The 25,435-nt window shown below is 37.7% G+C and overlaps 1 protein-coding gene across 2 annotated transcripts in view; it reads left to right on the forward strand.

The window, feature by feature from the left end:
• smog (G-protein coupled receptor 158 smog) overlaps nucleotides 1-25,435 on the forward strand; it is a 154,061-nt gene that overhangs the window by 100,626 nt on the left and 28,000 nt on the right. For both annotated transcript variants that reach the window (XM_083139145.1, XM_083139146.1), the window contains exons 5-8: nucleotides 6,281-6,443; nucleotides 15,316-15,384; nucleotides 16,506-16,615; nucleotides 22,274-22,509. In XM_083139145.1, coding sequence (XP_082995271.1) covers nucleotides 6,281-6,443; nucleotides 15,316-15,384; nucleotides 16,506-16,615; nucleotides 22,274-22,509 — 578 coding nt within the window. The remainder of the gene's footprint in view (nucleotides 1-6,280; nucleotides 6,444-15,315; nucleotides 15,385-16,505; nucleotides 16,616-22,273; nucleotides 22,510-25,435) is intronic.

The following is a 25,435-nucleotide window of genomic DNA, read 5'->3' on the forward strand; positions in this document are numbered from 1 at the left end:
GCCTGTAGCTCAATTTTATATGCTTCTTCTTCTAATATCCTGTATGTTCTCTTTAATTCTTCTTCTGTTCTGGATATTATAACTACGTCATCGGCATATGCGTTAATTTGGCTAAGTTTCGTAAATATTGTTCCTCTCTTGTCTATTTTACTTATTATTCCATGTAGTACTATGTCAAATAAGCATGTAGATAGTCCATCTCCTTGTTTTACTCCTGTGTTATATTCTGGTAGTTCACCCATATCGCTCCATATTTTGACCTTAAAATATGTGCGCTGAAGTGTCACGTTTGTTAATCTAATCAATTTCTTAGGTATTTGTAATTCTGTCATAGTTTGCATTAATTTATGCCTTTTAATATTATCAAAAGCACTACGAAAGTCTATGAATAGCATGTAGAGATTTGTAAAATGTTCATAATGTTTTTCCATTATTTGACTTATTTTGATTAATTGATCTATGGTACTTCTTCCTTGTCTAAAGCCTGCTTGGCATTCTCCTATTATGTTTTCTGTTATTGCTGTTAATCTTCTATGTATAATGCTAGTCAATATTTTGTAAGTTGTATTAAGTAACATGATGCCTCTATAATTACTGCATTCTGTTCTGTCACCTTTCTTGTGTATTTGGCACAATATTCCATTATTCCATGCTTCTGGTATGTGTTCTTCTTGCCAGATTTGTTTTATCAGTTTGTGTATTTCTTCTATCATGTTTGGTCCAGAATATTTGAGTATTTCTGCTGTTATTTCATCTTCTCCTGGAGATTTTTTTATTATTATTATCTTCTCAAATTCTTCCCTTGTTGGTGTTCCTTCTGTGTTTTGTTCGTCGTTGTCTTCTGTTTGATCTTCTCTATACATTTCATTGTATAGTTGTTCTTGGAAGTATTCTGTCCATCTTTCTAATACGTTTTCTTTGTCTCCTATTATCTTCCCGTCTCTCCTTTTACATCCTATCTCTTTGGGTTTATATCCCTATTTTATTCTCTTTATTGCTGCGTAGTACTTTCTGATCTATGACTGTCGACTTAGTTCTTCTATTTCTTGGATATTCTTTCTTATCCATTCTTTTTTCTTTTTCTTACATAAGTTATTTGCCTGTTGCCTTAGTTCTTTGTATTTGTTACAGCTACTTCTTGCTTCTCTTTGCAGCATCTTCATTCTTGCAGCACTTTTTTGGTTAATTATTTGCTGACATTCTTTATAAAACCACTCTTTCTTCCTTGATGTTTTCTCTTTGTTTATTACTTCTTCTGCAGCTTCTGTTAACAATTTTTTAATTCTTTTCCACTACCCTTCTATTGTTTCTTCTGGAATATTTCGTTGTAACTTAATTTTAATTGCTGTTTGGTAATTCATCTTATTTTCTTGATTGTCAAATTTTGTATAGTTCCATTTTGTTCTTCGTATGTTCTGTTTGATTGAGATATTGCTTAATCTTGATCTTAGTTTAATTTTTACAAGAAAATGGTCTGAATCACAATTTGGTCCTCTTTGGCTTCTCACATTTATGATTGTTGAGGAGTGTCTCTTATCTATTAAAACATGATCTATTTGGTTTACTGTATCATCGTCTGGTGATTTCCATGTACCCAAATGTATCTTCTTATGCGGAAAGTATGTGCTTTTAATTACCAACCTATTTCTTATTGCGAATTGTGTTAGAAGTAAGCCATTTTCATTACTGTTTTTGTGTAGGGAATGGTTACGAATTATATCTGAGTCACTATTTCTCACTCCTGTTTTTGCGTTGTAGTCATCTGCAATTATTATGATATCATATTTTGCTATACTTTCTATTTTTCTTTCTAGTTGATCATAGAAGTATTCTTTTTCTGCATCTTCTTTTTCATTAGTTGGAGCATGTATTGACAGTATACTAATATTATGGAATTTACCATTGATTCTTATTTTACTTATCCTCTCATTAATTGGTTCGAATGATAAAACTCTGTCTCTTAGTACATTTGTTATTATAAACCTTGTTCCATATTTCCTGTTTTCACTTTTGTTCCACTGTAGTATACAGTGTACTCCTTTTTGTCTATTTACCATGCCCTTGCCATCTGATCTCTTGCTACAATATCAATTTTGCATTGTGTGATTACATTGGCTATTTCTTGCATTTTACCTGGTATTTACATTGTTCGGACGTTCCATGTTGCTATGGACCAATCATATACCTTTTTCTTGGCTGGTTCGTCATATGTGTTCCCCGTCCTTATCCGAGGCTGTTGTGCAGGTTTGTTAACAAGTTGCTTTTTTACGAGGTGAGGTTGTCAGCCTAACGCTCAACCATTTTAACCCTTGGCGGGGTTTTTCTGTTGGGGTTTACTCCCCTAGATGGTCGCCTGCCAAGGTATGGGGCCATCTCCCCATGTCATTTGATTCGGGTTTCCGTCCCTTAGACCAGTTGCTTTCACCACAGCTCTTGAGCCTGGTCCGCCCTTCTTTTTGCTAGTTTCGGTCCGCCCCTGTCACCCGGTACCCTCCATATCTGGAGTGCATTCCCTTATCCGCCACCCAGGGAGGCGCCCGATGGGGGACTAGCAACTCCGCACGGGACACAAAAAAAGTCACACGGAGTTAAGTCAGGGGATCGTGAGGCAATGACAGCAATTGTTGATCATCATTTCCACAACGACCTATCCATCGGTCTGACACTCTGGTGGTCAAGAATTTGTGAACGTCGTGATGGAACTGGGATGGAGCACCATCTAACTGGTGGATCGTATCAATCCCTAAGATTATATGTTTATTTTATTAAGTCTCTCTGAATGCTTCACGTTGACCAGGGCATTCACTTGTTTTTCTCAGTTGTCTCAACCTCTGAGGCATGTTTACAATGCATTGTGTTGTGCCATGCAAACCTCCTGAGCATTGAGGAAACAGGTAATTACTTCTGGTTATAGTCAGCGGTTTGCATGGTGGCAATTAAAAACACGATTCGGCATAGAGGAAGAGCTCGATGGCCTAGTGATATAGAGGTGAGACAAGCTGAGAGGGGACTGACTTTTGGGATTGGGGTTGAGAGAAGAGGTGTTTAGCAGAGCAGTAGGTCAGAAGTGGAACGACGCTCTGGTCGACAGATTGGAGAAGCTAACAGAGGACTTCGCATATTCTATTCAGCCTAATACTTCAGATAGACAGGTAATTATCCCAACACCCAGTCATGATTCAGGTTCAACGGTTCACAAAACCCAACGAGTGACCATTGTCTTTTCTGTAGTTTAGCTCCTTAGTGTGATTTTGCACCTTTCGCATTGCCAAGCGTTAACTCGTCATGCCAATGACGAGTGCTCTCATCAGAGGATGAATGATGAGTAATTTACATCACCCAGCAATTAATTGCACACACACTGGTTTAGATGCCTTCATTCTTTAGAATGACACGTGGTGGAGATGCGGGGCAGGTTATTACAAGTTCTCAATGTCTGTCTACAACTGTGGTATGAGCCAATTTTCTAACATGTCAAGATACCAGGGTTCTGTAATGGTTGTTCGCCTAGAAGAATGGACCCTAAACTCTAAATTTTGAGATTGCAAAAAAAGAGCATTGAGTTTCGGAAAGATACGAATATGCTAAACAGCGCCACGGGGAACAGAAAACATCTTTGTAATGTGTCATAAAACTTGTTGAGTTTCTCTACAAAACTGCAAAGTTCACTTCGTGATACGTTCAATAATACATCTACAGTAACATCGAGAAACTGCTTCAATCATTTGTAGACATCCTGTATATCTGTACCATAGCGCTATCCCGCTCTTGTAGTTTATCACGCAAGAGTCCCTACGTAATACTCTCATTAAGTACTGTACATGTACTTCGAGCTAATTAAAAAAAATATATCGGTATTTTTTTCACTATTCTTAGGTCATCAGGGCCCTCCCCGATGGCGCAGTGGTAGCGTCTTCGCCTTGAAATCAAGGGGTCCCGGGTTCGAGGCACATAGTGGTTCGGATCCCACTTTAAACCGTAGGTCCAGTCCCGATTAGCCTTAAAACGGACTGTGCATAAAACGGACTTAAAACACCAACTCAATCAATCAATCAATCTTAGATCATCAATGCCTTTTAATTTGGCATTTTAAAACAAATGTTAGCTTATTAAATGCCTTGCTAGTAACAATGATAACATACGTATATTGATAGCCAATTATTAAAAAAAAAAAAAAAAACTGGGGGCGGATATGAGGTAGAAAATGGCTCTTCCTGGAGAGTCCGTGGACCAACATGTACAGAATGTAAAAATATTTGTGTGTTAGTTAGTTAGTTCAAGGAAAGGTTGAAAGCCCTGTAACACCCCCTCTGGCCGGCGCATTTGTGTTTCCACGAAAACTGACGGGGATGAAGAATTGCACGTTAACTTAACCCATAGAACTGCTCAAATTAGTCCTCTATTTGTATGTTTTCCCCTTTTCCGCTGCACACGTTTGGGATAAAAATAGAGGAAAACTGAACGAATGATTGATAAGCAGACTCGGTCGGTTTGTTATTTTTGCCTTCTTGTGTCGGCGAGAATGAACGATTGACTGGTTGATAGATCAATAAATGATGTGATTTGTATATTGTTCGAGACCAACATTTTCACATCTGATAAGTGGTTACGCTCTTTGTTTGGTGATCAGACGTTCTTGGGATAATCGAACGGTTCATTGAATGACAAGTAACGAGTGCATAACGGTCTCGCCACGGATGGTTCTGCATCGAATCCCGCCCTGGTCTATCTTTGTGAGTGTTATTTAATCAATTGGCAATTGGTTCCTTCAGCAACTGGCCTAAAGTGGCAGAAAAGCGATGTAAAATAAAAAAAATACAAAATAAAATTTAAACAATTGAAGCATTCAACCCATAACGCTGTATGGCACATTTCAGTGAATGCGAGAAAAACGGATAAAACTTGTTGTATGTTACTGGACTACAGTAGAAAAAAACATAAAACCTTATGCAAACACAGTATCAATCTTTGAGCAACATCCGACGTTATGACTGGCCAACGTGTAGCCTGTAGAAGCAGGCCCGCAACATGATTTCACTGATAACTCAGCACATTCCCAAAAGTACAGCGTTATTCGGTGGGATGCTTCAATTCACAATAAGAAGTTTTCATTTTAAAAGACTCTGCAACGTCCCCTTAATAAGAAAACTGAGTGGAAATGATTTCCTAGGGACATGCGTTGGGAGAAGAGGACAGTAAGGGAACAGACTCTCATTTCTGTTGACGGGGTGATAAGAATTTCACTTTACAATATAATGAACGGTAATCGTGAGTGTAAGAACTTAACAGTAAATTTAAAATAGGATATATTCTGCGCTGTCACACAGACTTAGATTTTTTTGTCGATAAACCCTCAAAATTAGGTACAAATGACTAATTTTTAAAATCATATGTGTATCAAAATACACCTGAAACAAGGAAATTATAATAACGACACGAGCATTGATTTACTTTAAAAAAAAATTACCGTAGTGACATTTTGTTATAAGAAATTAGTACGTTCGTATAAATAAATCAACCTCTTGAAGAGCACATACCAGCAATCACCGACCTACTCCATTTCGAAAAATTATAAAGGCTGAATTTATGATTATTTCAAATTCACCTCTACCCTCCATCCTATTTCCAATATCTAGAACGTCTATGCAAATATCTAGTTAGATTTATTTGTCGATGTAATTGTGGTGTAAGGTGTGACCCTTCCACGTAGTCCACCCAATTCTCAACCTTGCAGCTAACGAGTCTCTCACGTCTGGCCCTACGGCCAGTAATAATCCTTATAGGGCTGTGTGTGTGTGTGTGTTATCCTGTGTTTTGTCCTTATGTGTGCTGAGTGCATCTTTACAGCCTCAGCTTTTAATTGAAGTCAGAATATTTTAGTCCTCCGACATTTCGTTAATGTTATATTTTAGTTATGGTAATGGGCTGGACCCCGTATATGTGTGCAAAATAGCCTGAGTGCTGACGCACCCAAAATTACAAATTCAATCAAACAATTCAATTGTCGATGTAATTAACGTCGCTTTTTGTACACTTAGGGAAATCATGACGGATGACAACTGGAGGAAAGAAACAGAAAAAAAAGTGTCAATATGACCGAGAGATTCGAACCTGTGACCTATCGAATCCTCCATTGCCTCCACATGATAACTAAAGTGTCAGTTTTGATTCCCAGGTGTGGCCCAACGATTAGTACATCCTCATGCAATCCCTAATGGAAAATAAGGTGTCTTTTATGCCATTTTTTGTTCGATAATTAGATTCCACTTGTGTCTTGCAGGTGTTTGCCGTGTTCCAGCCAGTGTGACGGATGTTACGGTGGTGACATCTGTCGGGCGGAGTACGACTATTTGATGCGCTGTGTTTTGCTGGGAATACAGATTCTCGCGATGTGCATATGTGCGGTGCTAGCATGCATTGTCTTCAAGCAAAGGAAATGCAAGGTAAGAAAGTCTTTAGAATCTGGCCGATAGGGGCACTGGCGTTCCCAAGAGGGTGAGAGCGAGTTGATGATGGCCCACCCTCCATTGACTCAGTTTCACTAAAACACCGGTTTTAATTAGGGCGAGGGCGAATGGAAATCCAGATAATTTCTCCCCTTCTCTATTTATAGATCTACAATTCTCAATTCTTCCATAACAGGGGAAAGAAAATTTCCTCCCATCTAGCATTTACTATCAAGAATATGAAATAGCGTAACTTAATTTTAATGTGGAGGATTGATACTTGGCAGGAAGAATGTTTGTAAAAAGTATGGAAACCCTTGAATTATGAATTATAATTATGCAAGAATTTGTTTTAATAAAAATAGTATTAAAAAGGTAAAGGTAAAGTGCTCCCCTGTGCTTAGCACCACGCCATGAAGGCGTATAGGGGGTGTGGGGGTAACGCCACACACTTTCTTGATCCAGTCGTGAGTGGGGGTGATGTGATCAGCATCACGCCCCTGACCGCTTTTACCCCCCAGGGTTTCCCCCAGGTACCCATGTCCTTCGACGCTGGGTGGGCGCCGGAGCCGCTTCCAACGTTAGAAAAGTTCCGGGATTTGAACCGGCCGGGGATCGAACCCGGGACCTTGAGCATGGTAGTCAGACGCGTTACCGTCTGAGCCACCGCGGCCAAAATAGTATTAGCATTATATTAATATGCATTAGATAAAAACATGAAAGTATACTCTTTCTTGTTGTTCTTATTATTGCAACTCCAATTTACTTCATCTAGATACACCATCAGATGCGCCAACTTAGAATAAATCTTTGGGGGGACAAAGTTGGCATAAATAATATTTTATGCATGTAAATATATATAATACCTGTTCCTCTACGTGAATTTGGGGGGGGCAGAAAGTGCTTTGCCCTTCAAAGTCAGTACAACATAACGGTGTGAAAATATCTATAGAAAAACATGTTAGCCTTCTTCGAACACTGTTAAAAAGCCACACGTCGCACCAATGCCAAAACCAAGAATGTACAAATTTTAACTCTTTTCACCTAGTGCAGTTTTTGACTACACTTTGTTTATGGATTCCTATGCTAACTTACCATGACATAATAAACAGCCATAAGTAAGGACATATTTTACCGACGACAACATTTATCCAAATGTTAAATCTGTTTGTTCCGGGACCTTGAATATTAAAATGCTTTTATCTCAAAAGTAAGATTCGCACATTCATGGTTCTGGCATTTGCGCGACGAGTTGCACTCATCCCTTATAGTTCATGAGCCAGGACCTCAAATTTAGGCGATCGGTATTACTCGTGGTGTTGTGTTCTCATATGATTTTATTTCAAGATGTGGATGCCTGGAACTGGAAAATGTGTGATAGCATCTCATATATCTTTGTCTGTTATACAATATTATTGAATTAGTAACCATAGCCGAAAAATAATGGTTTTTCAAATTTTTTTATAAATAGCATATAAATTCATCACAAGATTTGAAAAAATAAATTTAATTTCAACAGACTTATTAAATTCAATATTACTTTATAATAATTAAAATTATTAAGTGTAATAATATCAATATAATCCTTATAAGAATAATTAAACTTTATTATATTGCTTATATACTGACAGATTAAATGCATAAGTTTTACTTACAATTTTCAATAATAATAGTGGCTAAATCTTAAATACGCATGTATGTTATGATTTAACAAACAAAATTTTATTATTTATATTCGTCATCATCATCTTCTGAATAGGTGTCATCATTCACTGATTTTCACATGTGGGTAGTCTGCACTTGTCAGTGCACCTGATGTTATTTAGACAGAAGAAGCAGTTTGTAGTTTCTAATGGATTGCTTGGTTGATTGATTTGGTGTTTCAAGTCGACTTTATGCACAGTAAGGATAATTGGGACTGGACCTACAGTTTAAAATGCGACCTGAGCCACTATGTGCCTCCACCGGGTATCGAACCCTAGATTACAAGGCGATGAAGCAACCACTGCACCATCGGGGAGGCAGTTTCTAATGGAGTTGCAAACTAGGAGATCTAGCACAGTTTGAGATGCTGGCTGCCACTCCATGCAGTCAATTACCAGCTGCTCTGCTCCATCGTGTATTTTTAAATGTCCACCTTCTCCCACTTGGACTAGGTGTACATGGATCATTCAGAAGACATATCTTGCTTATAGCGGCTTCATAAATCGCACGTTAAGCATGTTTCTTGAGACAGTTCCTCCAAGATGCAAGTTGATAAATGTCTATCTCACCCTTCCTTGCACAGAATAGACGACATGCCATGTCATTCACATAATGTATGGAATATTTTGGACCATACAGTAAGAACTACAATTTGCCCATTACTTTTCCATTGAGATCCCATTGATCCCGAGGCTGCGAAAATATTTCCTGTGTATGTCTGTTGGCAGGAAGGATTTCCAATGCACTTACTTTTCATTTTCCTGCAAATGTTTGTGGAGACCTACCATATCTCGACAAACATTTTTAATAAGAAATGAAGCTATGTTCCTAGTGTGAAGGACCATCATGGTTATTTTGGTACTATATTTCAGAAACAATTTAACCATAATTCTTTCATGGAATCTGAAACACGCAATACACATACCTGTGTCATCTGAGCCTCACATTACCGCTTCATAACCCTCATTAGCATCGGCAGTATTCACCAAAAAATAACCATCTCTTCTTCATCCTTACTGTTGAGATTGAGTACTTTGGGGCTCGCTTCAGATGTGATTTTGCATCATTTATCTCCACAGTTCGCAAAGTGTTGTATTCAAATGATTTACAAAATGCTCTGGTTTCCTACATTCGTTAACACGAAATGCAATTACAGTTGTTTTATTCGTTACGTGACTTAGGAATTTCCTTCAGTTTCTGTCAATCTGGGAAGATGAGATGCGTGACTGATGCCAGAGTTCTTCCCACGTGATTGTCCTTTCGGTGTTCTTTATAGACGTCTCATTATACGTATCAAACAGACATCGATTCTTGGTCTCCTATTTCCTTCCCCAAAGTTTGACTCCTCTTCTTTTACTTTCTGAATAAGAACCATGCATTTAATCACCGTGGTTGAATTTCCAGATATTTCCTCAGAGGGGATAACATTTTTCTGAAAGTATGTCTCTAAAGCCCATGATAATGGTTCTAAGAGAATGCCCATTTGAAGATTCCGATTCTGTGCTGTCACAATAATTCGACCTAATAGTGCCTTGTCTGATAATTGACCTGCCATTACTATCCACTGTCTTCTTTTTGGATCAAGAGAGGAACAGAAAGAACTAGACGAAAATCATGTACAACCGATGTTTATACAACTGAAAGAACATTCAGAGAACAGATACAGTAGAGTATGGATTAGTGCAGGTAACAGAAAGACCCTACAGTCGCTTGAACCAATGATCACGTGATGTGCGTCACTATAGAGCAATGTGTGTATCAATGGAACAGCTCAGAAACTGACAGGGTTACCTCAGCCAAGGTTCTACGAACTGAAAGCTGTAGAGTGATGGAAGACACACCATGAGTTTAATATTATTTTTTTTAATATTTTTCTTATTTATTGTAATATTTATTTGAGTTAGGTGGTGGTATTAGCCTACCGCTAAATTTTTGCTCTAAAATAAAAATAAATAAAAATATATTGTGTTATATTGCATTCGGTGTCGCCATGTTCAACACACATATTTACTCCGTTGAATACAAATTGAATAAAATGAGCTTCGCAATGTGAATTGATAATGACAATGGATTTTTAAACAGCTACAAAGAGCTAAAGCAAGATAATCCGAAGAATTATGTTTAAATTGTCGGTTACATAACTAAGTAATGTTGATGGAGCGGGTCTAAATGCCATCTTTAAGAAGGCGATTGCAGACAGTTTGAGATGACACCTGCGCCCTTTTGCTGTGAGAATGGCATGTTGTAGTTTCGTTGCATTCTGTTGTCTGTTCCAGTCGGTTGTTAACAAGAGGTACCAGTTGTCTCTTGCTGTTGTTGCTCGCGGATGGCCTTGACCTTGCCTTCGGCGCACATTTTCCGTTGTTTGAAGCCGAATATACAGGCGAGAAATGGCACTTTGAGACACTCCAAGGGCTACAGATACCTCTCTCTGTCTGCCCAGCTTTCATCCTTCCTATGGCTTTCCACGACATTGATTCAGGTAAATCGCACTTTAGAGGCATTGTGCCACTTGCCTATGTTCCTCAATGAACTCTTACACTGTCCTTGGACTGCTACTGTCATTCTCACAGGTGCGCACTTCAGTTGTTAATTCAGATATATCGGCACTAATGATGGGCAAATACAGAAGGTTGTTTCACGTTGATGGTAACGATTTCGATCACCAGGGAGCAGCACGTAGGCACAACACAGAGCAGCCAGAGCCAGTAGGACGAAAGTACTGTGTATTGACTTTCAAGGACGATGGTTGGTGTGTGAGTGAGTGTTTATATGACACCATAAATTACAGTCTTTTGGAAGGGGTACATCTGTGCCCTTTTCGACGTTGGTTATAGTTATAGCCAGATAATTAAACAGTGCCACATGAAAGCATTACATGTGTCAAAGAAGGGCATCAATGCAGTGTTGAATCGCCATAAAGCTTGCACCGTACCTGTTGCTGGAACCAGTCAAAGTGGGTTTTTGTGGGTTTCCGTTGTTGAAACGAGCCTTGGGAAGCAGACGGCCCCGCAAAATTGAGGGTCTTTGGAAAGCTTGTCAGGAGGAATATGATCGTTTGGACCAATGTGTTCTTCAACGCAGTCTCTTCCAATGGAAACTCCGCTGCAGGGCCATTGCTGCAAGACAGGGGTATCACGTGGAGCACCACCGCTCGTGACGTCACGGTTTTTCTTAAGGTGAGATGGGTTCTAACTTTGTTACCATGGACGTGAAACGACCTTCTGTAGCCAAATGAATCCTGTAATGGTGTTAAATCCCATCCAACTTGTCAATTAAATTACACTGATAAACAATGAAATACTCCTTTAAATAAAACTAAGTGATCTTTATGTATTCAGATGTGCTGATAACGAATATCGCATCCGTTTTCCTGTATCACCTAAATTTTTTGCAGAACACCCACATTTTATAGTTTTATGGTTTCAGGTCTCAGCACCCTGCTCCGCATCCGGCTTAACGTTTGGTTCCTAGCAAATGGATAAGAACCTTTTAGCGACCTTGTGTGTTTATGACTGGCACTTAATATTTCGTGGACGAAACATCTGGCAGTAGAGTAATTTCCTTTTTCTCTGTTAAAATTTCTTCTTTTGTGGGTTAGTCGAGTCTTAACTTCCTTTCCGATAACTTCACGAGTAGCCGTATTTTATGTTTGTGTATGTTCGTGAAATTGTGAATGTAATATGGTGTATAGTGAAGTGAAGTGTAAGTTGTATTTTAACAAAACGATCAGAGAATTGTTTTTTTAAAGAAATATATTAGATCTCAATTAATAAGTTCGCCATGTCATACAAATGTGTGAATAACCCGAACTTGTTTTGTTATGTTTGCGGGGAATTTACTCCGAATTCACAGAGAAATACTATCACTCCTATAGTGAAAAAAACATATGAGTAAAGTAGACGAGGGAAAAAGCTTGGCACCAGGTAAAATTTGTTGTAATTGTTCGCGAACATTATGTGGTTGGCTTAATGGCACTCACAAATCAATGCCCTTCGGAAACCCTGTAATATGGACAGAACAGAAAGATCATACTACGGATTGTTACTTCTGTTTAACAAACATAGTGGGATATAGTTCTAAATCAAAACATTCTATATTTTATCCTGATGTTCCTTCAGCCAAGAAACCTATGAGTTATGATTTTATACCAATTCCTAAGCCTCCTAAAGAATGGACAGTGGATGAAACAGAACCAAGCAGTGCTTCTCCAGATGATGAACCTAGACCCTCATATTCAAACACCCATCCAAATTTTCCTGATCCAAATATACGTCACTATTTCCCAATCTGAACTAAATGATCTAGTCAGAGACCTCAACCTTTCTAAAGTTCAAGCGCAATTATTAGGTTCTTGTCTCCGAGGGTGGAATTTATTACAAAATGGTGTTAAGGTGTCATATCGGAAACGCCAACAATCACTGACACATTGTTTTTCTCTTAGTAATGACTTAACTTACTGCAATGATGTAGAAGGCCTTCTGCGAGAACTTGGAAGGAGTTACAACCCAAACGAGTGGAGACTATTTTTAGATTCATCTAAGGATAGTTTAAAAGTAGTAATGTTGCATAATGGGAATATATACCCATCAGTACCCCTTGCCTATTCTTCCACCATGAAGGAAACATATGAAAATATGGATACAATATTAAAAGTGATAAATTATGAAAAATATGGTTGGCAGACATGCGGAGACCTCAAAATGATTGTATACTGTTAGGCATGCAGTCTGGGTTTACAAAATTTTGTTGCCTTCTTTGCGAAAGGGACAGCTGGGCAAAAGATAAACATTACAACATTGTGGATTGGCCCATACGAAAAAACTTAATTCCTGGAGAGAAGAGTGTTAGGAATCACCCTCTACTTGAGAAAGACAAGATTTTGTTACCACCGTTGCATATAAAGTTAGGGATGATGAAAAATTTTGTTAAGGCTTTGGACAAACACGGTGAGGGTTTTGGGTACTTGAGAAAAACATTTCCTAAACTCAGTGATAGTAAGTTAAAAGAAGGCATATTTATTGGGCCGCAAGTCCGTGAGATCATTCATGATGACAACTTCGTGGAATTGCTAACAGAAAAAGAGAAATGCGCATGGTTAGCTTTCAGACAAGTCCGCTGTAATTTTCTTGGAAATGTGAAAGCTGACAACTAGAAGGAACTTGTTAAGAACTTGTTGAAGTGTTATCAGCGCATGGGGTGCAATATGTCCTTGAAAATTCACTTTTTAAATTCGCATTTGGACTCCCCCCCCCCCTAACTTGGGCACGGTTAGTGACGAATGCGGCGAGAGATTTCACCAGGATATTTCTGTTATGGAGAAACGATATGCAGGAAAATCGGTACAGAACATGTTAGCAGACTACTGTTGGAACATCAAGGAAGAGGTTTCTGGTGGCAGTTACAAACGGCAGAGTTCAAGAAAGAAATTTTGAAAATGTGAGTAAAAATGTGTTTTTTTCCTTGTTTTTGCAAAAAAAATTTCATTGAACATTCAAAATCCGTCCTATATATATTTTTTTACATTTCATAGTTATTCACTTCAATATTTAAATCTTATTTCATGAGAAAACAAACAAAAATAATTTCAAATTTCGATGTATTATTTCAAAGGGAATTAAATTTTTATTAAAAACAAAAAATGAAAATCCAGGGAAAACGATAGGTGATACAGCATTTCTACTTTCAGATTTGGATTCAGCGGGGTCGAATTATAAATAATCACCTATTTTCGTTCAAAGGAGCAAAAAAAAGTTTGAATTTGTTCATCAGTGTTATTAAAATGTTCACATATTTAATTACTACAATCTTAATTATTATCATCATTATTGTAAATTTAGATCAGAATTACTGTAATTGTCATTTCTAATAGTAAAAGTCAAAATATTAAACTATTAAGACTTTCCATTTACATCAAGTTATCTGGGGGGGAGTGGAGTGATAACAGACAAAAGGCAAAGAGTTGGCATGCTATCACCTATTTTCCATCTCTAGGTATCCCAACCTTACCAAAAAATCATATTTGAACCCGTCCCCCCGAGTGGTACCGACAACTTGCCTGGCTCAAGGCCTATTACAGAAATATTTTCCTTATGGTTAAGAAGTTTAAATCAGTAGTATAAAAATTATATTTTTGTAAAACTGGGTCTACGTTTAACTGACTTACAGAATATCTCGACTCTAACAATTTCAGTACAATAGCATTGATAATAATAATAATAATAATAATAATAATAATAATAATAATATCCCGCAAGTTTTATTTCTCATTGAAAGCAATCTGACTGTACTAACCGGGTTGAAAAATTTTCATATCCACAGACATTTGCTACTCTCCTTCACTGCAACAGATGTAATGCCCCAAAAATAAAAATAAAAAATCACATTAATCTTTATAACTTTTGATTAAACTTGACGTAAACGAAAGACTGAGAATTCATAACGAAATTTGCAAAATTTAAATAGCTAATTTCACAACTTTCGTGAAAGCTTTCTTTAAATGAACTGCTACTTCAAATATTACATGAAAAATGCATATTTAAATGCATTTGACCTTCACAAAATATTCCCGTCCATTATTCCTTCTCTGTCTTCTTTTTTTAGTCGTTACTTGTAGTCAATGCACTCAATTCGAACTCGAAGAACACTTTTATATAGTCATCCCGGGGCTCAAGAAAAAGTCACGCGACTAAATAACAGAAAAGATCAACAAAAAGATTATCCCAAAATGGCAAGGTTCCAGCCGCGTCGTGTCATCCAGCAAAACACATTTCTCTCCCTGACTTTCCTCGTAGAGCAAGGGTGACGGTATCTCATATTTCATCCACATAGTGGTTGGTATCTATGGGTTAACTGAGGAGATGCATCTTAGAATAGTCAGACAAAACAGTTCCAATTTGAAAAACCTTGAAAAATAAGTAGCATTCCTGACAAATTCTCAAAAATATGCATTTTATTTGTAAAATATAACAAAATATGCAACGTCAGTATGGTTTCATTTATTTACATTCTTGTTGAAACGCTTAGCAAAACATTTTTTTAATGTGCCTCGTCAATGATAATATGTGTTTGCATACATATCCTCAGTCTTCTTAGAATATGAAATAGGCTTATTTATTAGTGTGTAATGTTTCATTCTAATGATTTCATTCATTTTTCTTCACAGACAATTGCATCGGGAATGTGGACGATGCTGGAAACAATATTGCTTGGAGCCTTTCTTCTCTACGCAACGGTAAGTTTTTCTCGGTAAGATGATTTTCCACTCCCGCTAAGTACCCAAAGCAGTTAAGCTTTAAGTTGGTAACTTTGTACTCATCTTTATACATATGCTGTACCAAATCCTGTAGACATTTTTATCTATTTTGACACCTTCCCAAGGTTCTTCAGTATTTTAATTTCAAAATTGTCTAATATCTGGTTTCTTTCATTTCTTAGGATCAATCAATCTCAGCCGTAAGTGACTGCTGGTCTGATCAAGGTTTAATAGATTGTGTTTCTATTTTCAGTAATTATTGATAATTACATTTTTTTATGAACTTTATTATCCTTTTTACTACCAGCTTTATCAAGCTTAATTTAGTTCCTTTAACACTTAGTTCCATAGTTTTCTTTTCATCGATTAGTTTTGACCATTTTCCAGGATGCCTCCTTTCCGTATATTGTCGTGTTTTTGTAGTTCCACTGACGCATAACAGGTACTCCATAAAAATATTTAGTGATGATTATCTATATTTTGCTTCGAATGCCTTTTTTCAGCAGTTTAATTCTTTTAGAAATATCTTGCAGGAACTCTTGTTCATAACTAATTTTCACAACTATACAAGTCTCCTTGTGATTCCTGTTGGATGCACATTGCACAGTGATTCGAATTCCACTTTAAAATGTATCTTTGATTGATTGATTTAGTTTATTTTACTTCGCGTTTTGTGCCTCTTGGCTAATTTGCGAAGATGGGGATGAGTGATGAAATGATGAAATTGATGAATGGACATTCACAAACAACCAAGCTCGAGCGGGATTCGAACCCGGGACCCTTGGCGTCGCAGCGCGATGTGCTAACCACTCGGCCACAGGGTCCGGCTAAAATGTATCTTGTGTCCCGATTAGTTCGTCTGTACATAACGAGGACAATTGTTTTGACAGAATTCTTAAATTTTCTTCCGTTTTGTTACCGATGCGCGTGACAGTTCTAGCAAGGTCTTTCGTGAAGCCATCGAAAGAAGGTCAGGTGATGGAGAATATTCCAGAAGCAGCCAAACGCTCAAATTATCCTGCCACATACCATATAATCTTACTTTAGTGTACCTCGTAATGCTATTTTTCAAGGTTTTAATTGCGATTTCTGTATTTCAGGTTGTAATCCGCTTCTTCGAACCCTCCATTGTCCAGTGCTTTGTGGAACCATGGTGCCGGGAATTGGGATTTGTAGTATGCTACGGGGCCATCATACTCAAACTGTACAGGTGAGGTTCAAAATGTTGGTCTCTATTGAGTTCAAGCATACGGATTATAAACGTCAAGACTAGTTGCGAGTTTTTGACCCACGCTGTTCAATCTATTGAAGGCTGATGTACCCAAACCTTTATACATAGTTTATATAAGACTTTGTATACTGATACGTACATTATTACATTCAGCCGTAGGTGCTCTAACTGTTCCCGTGCCCCCTCCTTCTTCAAATACGACACATGTCGATCTCATGAAAGATCAGTATCTCGCGATACAACTTAAAACAACGAAAATTTCAATCAATGCAACATTCATACTTAATAAAATATGGAAGTTGTATATACGTATTTATTGTTGGTTTTATAAATCAAAAGCATAATATTAGAAATAAAAATTGCATTTACTCGAAATTGCATTGATCAAACAAAAATAGTGACACAAACGTTAATTGTTTGTATAAAATATTCAACTTAGATAGTAATAGAGTTACGGACGTTTACATGGTAAGAAGTGTAACACGTTATTGTCGTATTCTAAGGACATCGTAATTCAGTAACACAGTTTAAAGCTAGTTTATAAAGTAACCAAAAACAATTGATAATAAGGCACAGTCAGAACACACATGATAGCTTCTTCAACCATTTTTAAAATATGTACACCAAGAATAAATAAATCCCCCTACAGAATGAATAACAGACCGAGTTTATCGATAAAATGCCCATGATGGTCACATGTACGAATCGTTATGTGTAACATATCTACCAATAACAGAATTATGCGATGCCCAGATGTCACATCTACTTATTTTTGATCTTGATATGTGATACTACAGAGGATTTTCCTCAGTGCTCTCCCGACAGCGGGCCAATTGCATCAAACCTTTTAAAATTGCTTATCAAGCTTTCTTCTCTCTATACCATGAAAGTGAAACTTGATTTAGAAAATGTACATCAATACTTACAAGGATTGAAACACTTCACCTTCAAGAAAAAAAAATCCAGAGAAGTTTTACATTAAAACAGCCAGCTTGAGCAAAAATATCACAAGGCGTAGAGTTTCGTCCGAATTCCAGGAACAGGCAGCTTACGGTTACCTGAGCGAGTAGCGTTTCGTCCTTGGGCTACCATCCTAATAGTGTTTAATGAAGCTTTAAAACCTATTGTTCATTGCTTAGGTTTACAGTGCGATAAGGTCCATTGTTAGCACCAGCCAGGACTGCGTGCCCTCTTTAATTGGCACCTCTATGAAAATAGAGATGGGCCTGCCGTATAGCCTCGCACTCGGCATGCACGACAGGGGGTGTAATTGACCCACACGGATAATCCATGGATGTGTGAAAGTTATTTTTAGAATATTTAAAATGCTTAACAGCTCTATGGAATTTAATAACAATTTAAGGCCCAAAATTAAATTGCAGCTTGCGCGTTGCCATTTATAATGTGTTACACAAAATGCTTGATATAATTATATACTTCAATTTTAGCAGCTGCAGGCTCTTCTCTAGTGCCTCCTAAATCAACGTAAACTGTGTACAACTGAGCAAACTGCTTGCTAACACTCTTAAATGTTCCAAGAAAATATTTTTTTGTTGTTTTGATATTTCTTTCCCTCTGGAACTTGCAAATATTAATAACCTCTCACCTTCACAGTCGTCAGCTAGTATGAAAGTGTTGCCATCTGCCATGACTAAAATTTTTGGATCCAAGTTCACTTCCTCTCGACTATTTGGCTCAGTCTGCACTCCCTGCGCTACACTCCGCTGTCTATGCAATGTAGTTCAAAAAGTTGTAAACCGAGGTATCCTAGTCACCAATTCCACCGCTGACACCGGTTAGTCAAGGAGTGACTCATCATCAGCCAGGCTCGGACGAAACGCAACTCATTAAACCGTCGCGGACGAACTGTAGCATTTTTCTAAGAATTTCGCTTTCGGACGAACTGCAACTCGGACGAAACGCTACTGAACCAAAATATCATTCAATATTTTATGAAGAGTAGTTACCGGAGCTTTAATTTGGTATGGAGTAGAAATATTAAAGGTTTGAAGCGACGTGGAATCAGAGCAAAGTATTGAAACAATTAGGAACAATCAAATGATTGTACTTATTGAAAGCTTATTAAAGAGATAAGGTTATGTAACAGACAAATTACTCATTGCAGTGGTTCATTAAGCAATTCTCAACCATGGGAAAGTTTTCTCCTTTTCTGTTGTCGTTAGTGGAAGTCCTGTCATTTTATTTCCTATTTCTTGGGTAGGGTAGAAATTACATTGTGTTCAAAAATTGAGATGGTGGTAGAAACTTACAGTTTGCAAGTGTTCGACCGCAGATACTCATGCGTACAACGGCAGAAAAACGTGGCATCTTATTCTGAGGATTGATAATCCGATTACTCTTGAAAATTTAAATGAAAAGTGAAGCTTAAAAGATTGAAGTCATTGGGCCGAGGGTTTTTGCATGCTGTAAAGGAGTGAAAGGGCATATTTTTTGCATTACACGTTACCAAATTGTACAAAATCATTTTATCGCTGTACCTTAATGTGAACGCTGTTTTTATAATTATCCATTAATTTTAATTCAAATGCTGCCACTTTGTTATTTTCATGAATGTAAAGCTATATACAGTAAACCCTCGTTAACACAAACTCGCTTAAGACAAACACTCGGTTAACATGAACAAAATGTTGGTCCCGGCAGGGATGTATTATATCTTATATAAAGTTTTATCGGTTAACGCGAATTTCGGTTACGACAAATTACGAACTGTTTTTAGTCCATTGCGTCATTAGATCTCATTTAACACGAACTTTTAAATGTTTTCATAATTTTTCTCTGTTGTTCCTCTGCTAGGTATGTAAGAAATCGCTCAACAATCTCTATCATCTTGTCAACAATCAACTTATACGGTATTGTAGCCAACAGATTCAGATCAACAATGTGTTCAAATGTGTTTTTCTATTCTTTAAAACGTAGCCAGTACGAGTAACATCAATTGCAAGCAGTAAGACGGAAGTAATGGCCAAGAGGAAGCAGGCATGCATGGATCTGCAAACAAAACTGAAAATCCTAGAGGAAGTAGACCGTGGTGCATTGAACAAAACGACAATTGCTGAACATTATGGAATTTCCAAATCTACATTATCTACAATACTTAAATTCATAATACGTATTGTAAATGGTTAATCTGTAGAAAGAACTGTATTGCAACAAAAAAAAATGAGTCCCCGGGTAGCACGAATGTTTTTAACACGAACTCTCGATTTTTCGGTCCCTTGGGATTCGTGTTAACGAGGGTTTACTGTAATTAATAATATACCCTGGTTTTCTAAGGTCTAAATACGCAATTTCTTTTATCTAAGTTTGAGTCTGCGTGTTAAGTCCACATTATGCACAGATATGCTAATCGAAACTGGACCTACAGTTTAAAGTGGCATCCCGCCCGATCCTGTGGCCGAGTGGTTAGCACATCGCGCTGCGACGCCAAGGGTCCCGCGTTCGAATCCCGGTCGGGCTTGGTTGTTTGTGAATGTCCATTCATCAATTTCATCATTTCATCACTCATCCCCATCTTCGCAAATTAGCCAAGAGGCACAAAACGCGAAGTAAAATAAACTAAATCAATAAATAAATAAACAATAAAGTGGCATCCGAACCACTTTGTGCTTCCACCGGGTATCGAACCGGGGACCCTTTGATTACAAGGCGACGAGGTGGAGGCGATCATGTATAGTGCAGTCACCTGATTACATCCATTAAGCTAATGAACCAATAGGGTCCCTCATGGAACATTTACAAATTTTTATGGGATCGCTAAAATCCCGGTTATCGGTAACAGCAATGGGACCGGCAATAAATTTTACATAGGTCCAACTTATATATATATATATATATATATATATATATATATATATATATATATATATATATATATATATATATATATATATATATATAAAGACATGGCCGTGCTTCCTACACGAAGCTAAACTGAAAGCTTTGTTAGTTTATTGTTGAAAAGACCACGAAGCTGCCCCATTTACCAAGCATACACTTCGTCGTGCACTGTATGGATCGTGGTTGTGCCAAGCCGTCGACCGCTCGCAGCGCCCATTGGGTAAATAGCTAGCTAGCGAGCGAGAGGGCGAAGCTCGCTCCTTCCTTGTCATTTTCGCCACCGCAGAAATTAATTTCGTCATAACTCTTCCTCCCCCCTTCTCTCCTCTTCCCTCCTCGCAGGGCCTCCCCTTGCGGAATATTGAATCAACAGGGCAAATTGAAACCGTCTAAAATAAGCGGGACATTTACAAGCGTAAACAACGAGGCGGGATGGCGATATGAACGATGCTGGGAAGGAAAAAAACAAAAACAATCGACGATCGTGTTTCCTGCACGCCATGTAAAATTGCCGGGGCGCTGTTATTGAATGCGAAAGGGGAGCTAAAGGGGGTGATAAAAAAATAAAAGAGTTGAGACGAAGTGAATTTAAATTGGTTCCTCTAAGATAAAGATAGGTTCTGAGATGAATTTGCAAGAAAGTTTTAGATTTTTCTCCATGGAAATTGATAAAAAGGGGGAAATAGGAGCTGGAAATAATTAATAGGCTATGCACAAATACAAGATACCGCCATACAACACTTATACTGGGTGTAGAGGGCATTAATGTGAATCACGTTGCTTGTTTCGACGCTACTAATGGTCTAAATAATAATAATAATAATAATAATAATAATAATAATAATAATATTTTTCCTGTATGTATGCAACCACGAAGGACAGGTTCAAGGTTGCATGTCAGACAATGTAGTCAACATAACAGCCGTCCTCTAAAGAACAAAACAGTTCCCGAAGCTCAGTGTTCCGTCGCCTGGTGCATGAAAGCAATAGACTGGCAACAACATTGAGTGCAGGGCCGGCCATAAATGGGCGTGGGGCCTGGGAGATAAATATATGTGCGGCCTGTGAGTAAGGTTTTTCAGAGGTCTGAGAAATCAGATTTATGTTCCTTAGTCTGAAGTACAGGTGTGCTATATAATCAGAATATTACAATTAACAAATTCGTATTATTAATCAAGAGCAATATGCAAAATATGTTGAAGGTTAAAATCAATAATTATGAGAGAATAATAAAAGTTCCTAATTAGGGTTTCTATTCACTTCCGTTGTGGCACTGGTGTGACGTTCTTTATATTTAATTACAAAACTGAGCATGTTCAATATCGAACTACTATTTTACCTATCAAAGTTTAATTATATACAACAACGTTCTCTAATATAATCCTCTTTTGTTTAAGTTTCATTGAATTCTGACTCTGTAGTGAATTTACATTGTTTCGTGTAATATTTTCACTTCATGATTCCATTCAAATGCCTAGTGCAAATGAACTATTTTTGAGTGAAATTTATTTTTAAGTATGCCAAAACAAAGCATGAAGTCAGGAAAAAATCAAATTAGTTGCGGAAGCACCAGCATTCTATAAATTCGTAATAAACCGTGCACAAATAATTATTTTTATCTGAAGCAGGGGTCACTGGGCGAGTGCATGATTTGCCTCTCCCTACAGGGGCATTGAGTGGAAATTTGTCAGTGGTTTTTAATGTGGAAAGTGGGAAAGCGTAGCTTTGGCCTATTTAAAAGTAATAAACTCTAGCCAAGTGTTTATTTTCTTATTTCAGAATCTTGATCGAATTCCGGACCCGCAAGGCCCATAGGTGGGTGGTGAGGGACAAGGACCTCTTGAAGTACCTCCTGGGGATGGTCGTCGTCGTGTTCGGGTACATGGCCGCCTGGACGGCCACCAACCTCAACTTCCTGCAGGAAAATTACAGCCTCTTGGCTGTTGGGCGCACGTTCGACGGCCTCCAGTTTCTCGCCTGCAAGACTTTTTGGTGGGACTACGTCACGGAGACTGGTGAGTTTCATTATCCGAGCACGGTTCATGTACCTACTACTTTCGTTTATATTTATTTATGTAATTTCGTCGTTACTCCGGTGAGTTTGTTACGATCAAATACTTCTGATTTGTTGAGGAGGGGACAGGGTATGAATACATAATTCACGTCAGCATTTTATCGCTACCATTTGGCTACTAATATGGTAATTTTATAGAAATGTGTACAGCTAATTTTAGCAGAACTTTTGCTAGCTTGGTTGGTCTCTACAGTTGCGCACAAACGTTTTTCATTGAAGGGGGGATGGGAATAAAAATTCGAGCTTCACACCCTCTCTCACTCACCCCCCTCTCTTTACACACACACATACTGTACATGTGTGTGAGTGTGTGGTGTATGTGTTGGGAAAGGTATGAGAAATTCCATTCTAGAGCAGTAGGACACCTGCATTTCCTGTATAATAATGCAAAATTTCCACAAAAATTTTTGTTTCTTCAGAATTGTATGGTTATTTAAAAACTATTTTTTTTAACAGACTTTAAAACACATTTCTAAACAGATGGATCTGAAACCTTGTTCTAGGCTTATTTGAAATTTAGTTAAACGGGAAACCAGAAATTTGTAAATGAAAATTGCGAGTAAATGCCATCAAATCTTTGTAATGTATAGGAACCGTCCCTGCTCCATTTCAACTAGTAATGGTGTCGAGATGAAGCGCTTTCCACTCTTGTGTCGAGTCGCAAATGTCTGTCCAAAAATATTTTGGTTTAATTTTTTTATTTTTTTATTTATTTATTTGAGAAATCCTGAATACAGAGAGAATCCATTTATATCACGATATCAACAGAGAGAAAAATAGAAATTAACAAATGAGAAGCACGCACACATATATAAATGTAACATGAATAAAACAATAACTAGAGTATAACAAATATTAATTACTCTTCAGCTGGTTGATTCACGCATTTCTGAAAGCCTGCTTACATAGATGGAAGCCTGGAGGATCATTTAGTGTATTGTACCTTGTTTGTAGCCTACAGAGAAATGACCTTTGTTCTAGGGATAGCCTTGAGGCTTTTGTGTACAGTGTCTCTCAAAAGTTTTAGGACAACGACATTTAAAACTAGGCAACCCAATTTACACAAGGCGTTGGTGGGTTGCGTGTAGAGTTAGGCTCAATTTCAGGGTTGCCACATGCACAATGGATATTTATAAAATACGCGAAAGGAATAAAAACAAGTAATATTGTATAAAATTATTAAAAATATCACTATTATATCGCAAGTGACAAAATTCTTTCTGGAAAAAAAAAAGTTTTTTAGTATTTCATCGCTGATGAGTCTACAGAAAGGAAAAGAGGTGAGAGAAAACGAAAGGTGACAAAGGAGAGGAGAAAGAGAAAGTGAAAGGAGAAGAGGAAAAGTAGAGGAGAGAAGAAAGAGAGGATAGACGAGGAGAGGAGATGTAGTGAGGAGAATGGAAAAAGATTGTAGGAGAGATGAGGAAAATGTAGCAAAGAAGAGAGAAGAGGAGACGAGAGGAGGGGAGTGGAGAGTAAAGTAAAGGAGAGAAAAAGAGAAGAACGAAAAGAAGAGGAGAAGAGTGCAGTGGAGTCGGAAATCTAAGACAGGAGATACGAGGAGTGGAGATGAGTGTGATGGAGATAAGATGCGAGAAAAGTAGGGAAGGCGGTATGTGATAAAAGTAGAGCGAGCAGAAGGAGGGGAGAGGAGAAGGAGAAGAGAAGAACAGAAGGGACTGAAGAGAAGCGGTAGTTGCAGAAAATATCGTCTCAGCGTCAAGAATTGAAGCATTGGTCAAATCGACATGAAACATTCAATATAATTTTGAAATGTATTGGAGAATGTATTAGATCGGTTCGAAATGCCTTTTGGCTTAGTTCAGAGCAAGGTAAAATCTTCCATGTAAGATCTTTGATTTTACCTGCGATTATACCACTAAAAGCATGAATGTAATTTGAATATTTATAAGAATTATCCAATTTTTGTCCACTTCTCGGTTCGTTGAAATGGAGATTTTGTAATTTAATATTTCCCCTCCCCCCCCCCCATCGTTAATTCCAAACTGAATCATTCCGTTTCACACGGCGTGGACAATGAACACAATGGGATAGGTCTAAAACTTACGAAAATTTTCTGCCACCGGAAGGGTTTGAACCTACGACCATCAGATTGACAGTCCTGAACGGTAAACACTACCCTACAAGCTTTCGCTCCTGAAAGTAAGTAGAAGGAGCTGACCAATGTGAAATGTAGATGCAACTCTCCTCCTACATGTAATGTGCAAACAATACTTGTTGTTTAATAGATAATATTTGGTTTTAAACGACGGAAGAATATTGGTCAAATTTCCTTTATGCTCTTTTGAGAAAATATATACTTCTACAATAGCAATCGCGTTCGGAAACGGTGAAAAAAATGACTTGGTTTTCAAAGGCAGACAAGCTTGGTAGCGTAGCTTCCTCGCATTCAAAGTGACTCACTCACGCTATTCAAGGCCGCTTCTTATCGCAAAACACTGTGCGTCTATGCACAGTGTCTGCACTCAGCAAGTTACAAGTGACCAGAGTCGAATTTGAAAGAGAATCTGAAGAATGATAGATTTCATCAGAGGCAGCTAGGTGGGCACTAGCTCAACATGCAATAGTTTAAATCATAATTTCTGACAAACAATAAATCTTATTCAATAAGTATTGGGATAGTAATATGTGTATCCGCTCCTTTTCAACAATGTAAGCTCGAAAACAATGTGTATTTTGTTTATATTGGCAACTTGGTCAACCCGAGGTTATTATAAGGAACTATTTCGTAGATGTTCATGTAACCGTTATAAAATTACAAATAAAGAATATTCACAACCTTAGATATACTAACAACGAAGAAATAAATTCAGAGATAAATTTCAAATGCATGTGTATAGAGTAAT

The sequence above is a fragment of the Lepisma saccharinum genome, chromosome 17 (genome assembly GCF_977018435.1).
Source record: "Lepisma saccharinum chromosome 17, izLepSacc3.1, whole genome shotgun sequence".
Lineage (NCBI taxonomy): Eukaryota > Metazoa > Arthropoda > Insecta > Zygentoma > Lepismatidae > Lepisma > Lepisma saccharinum.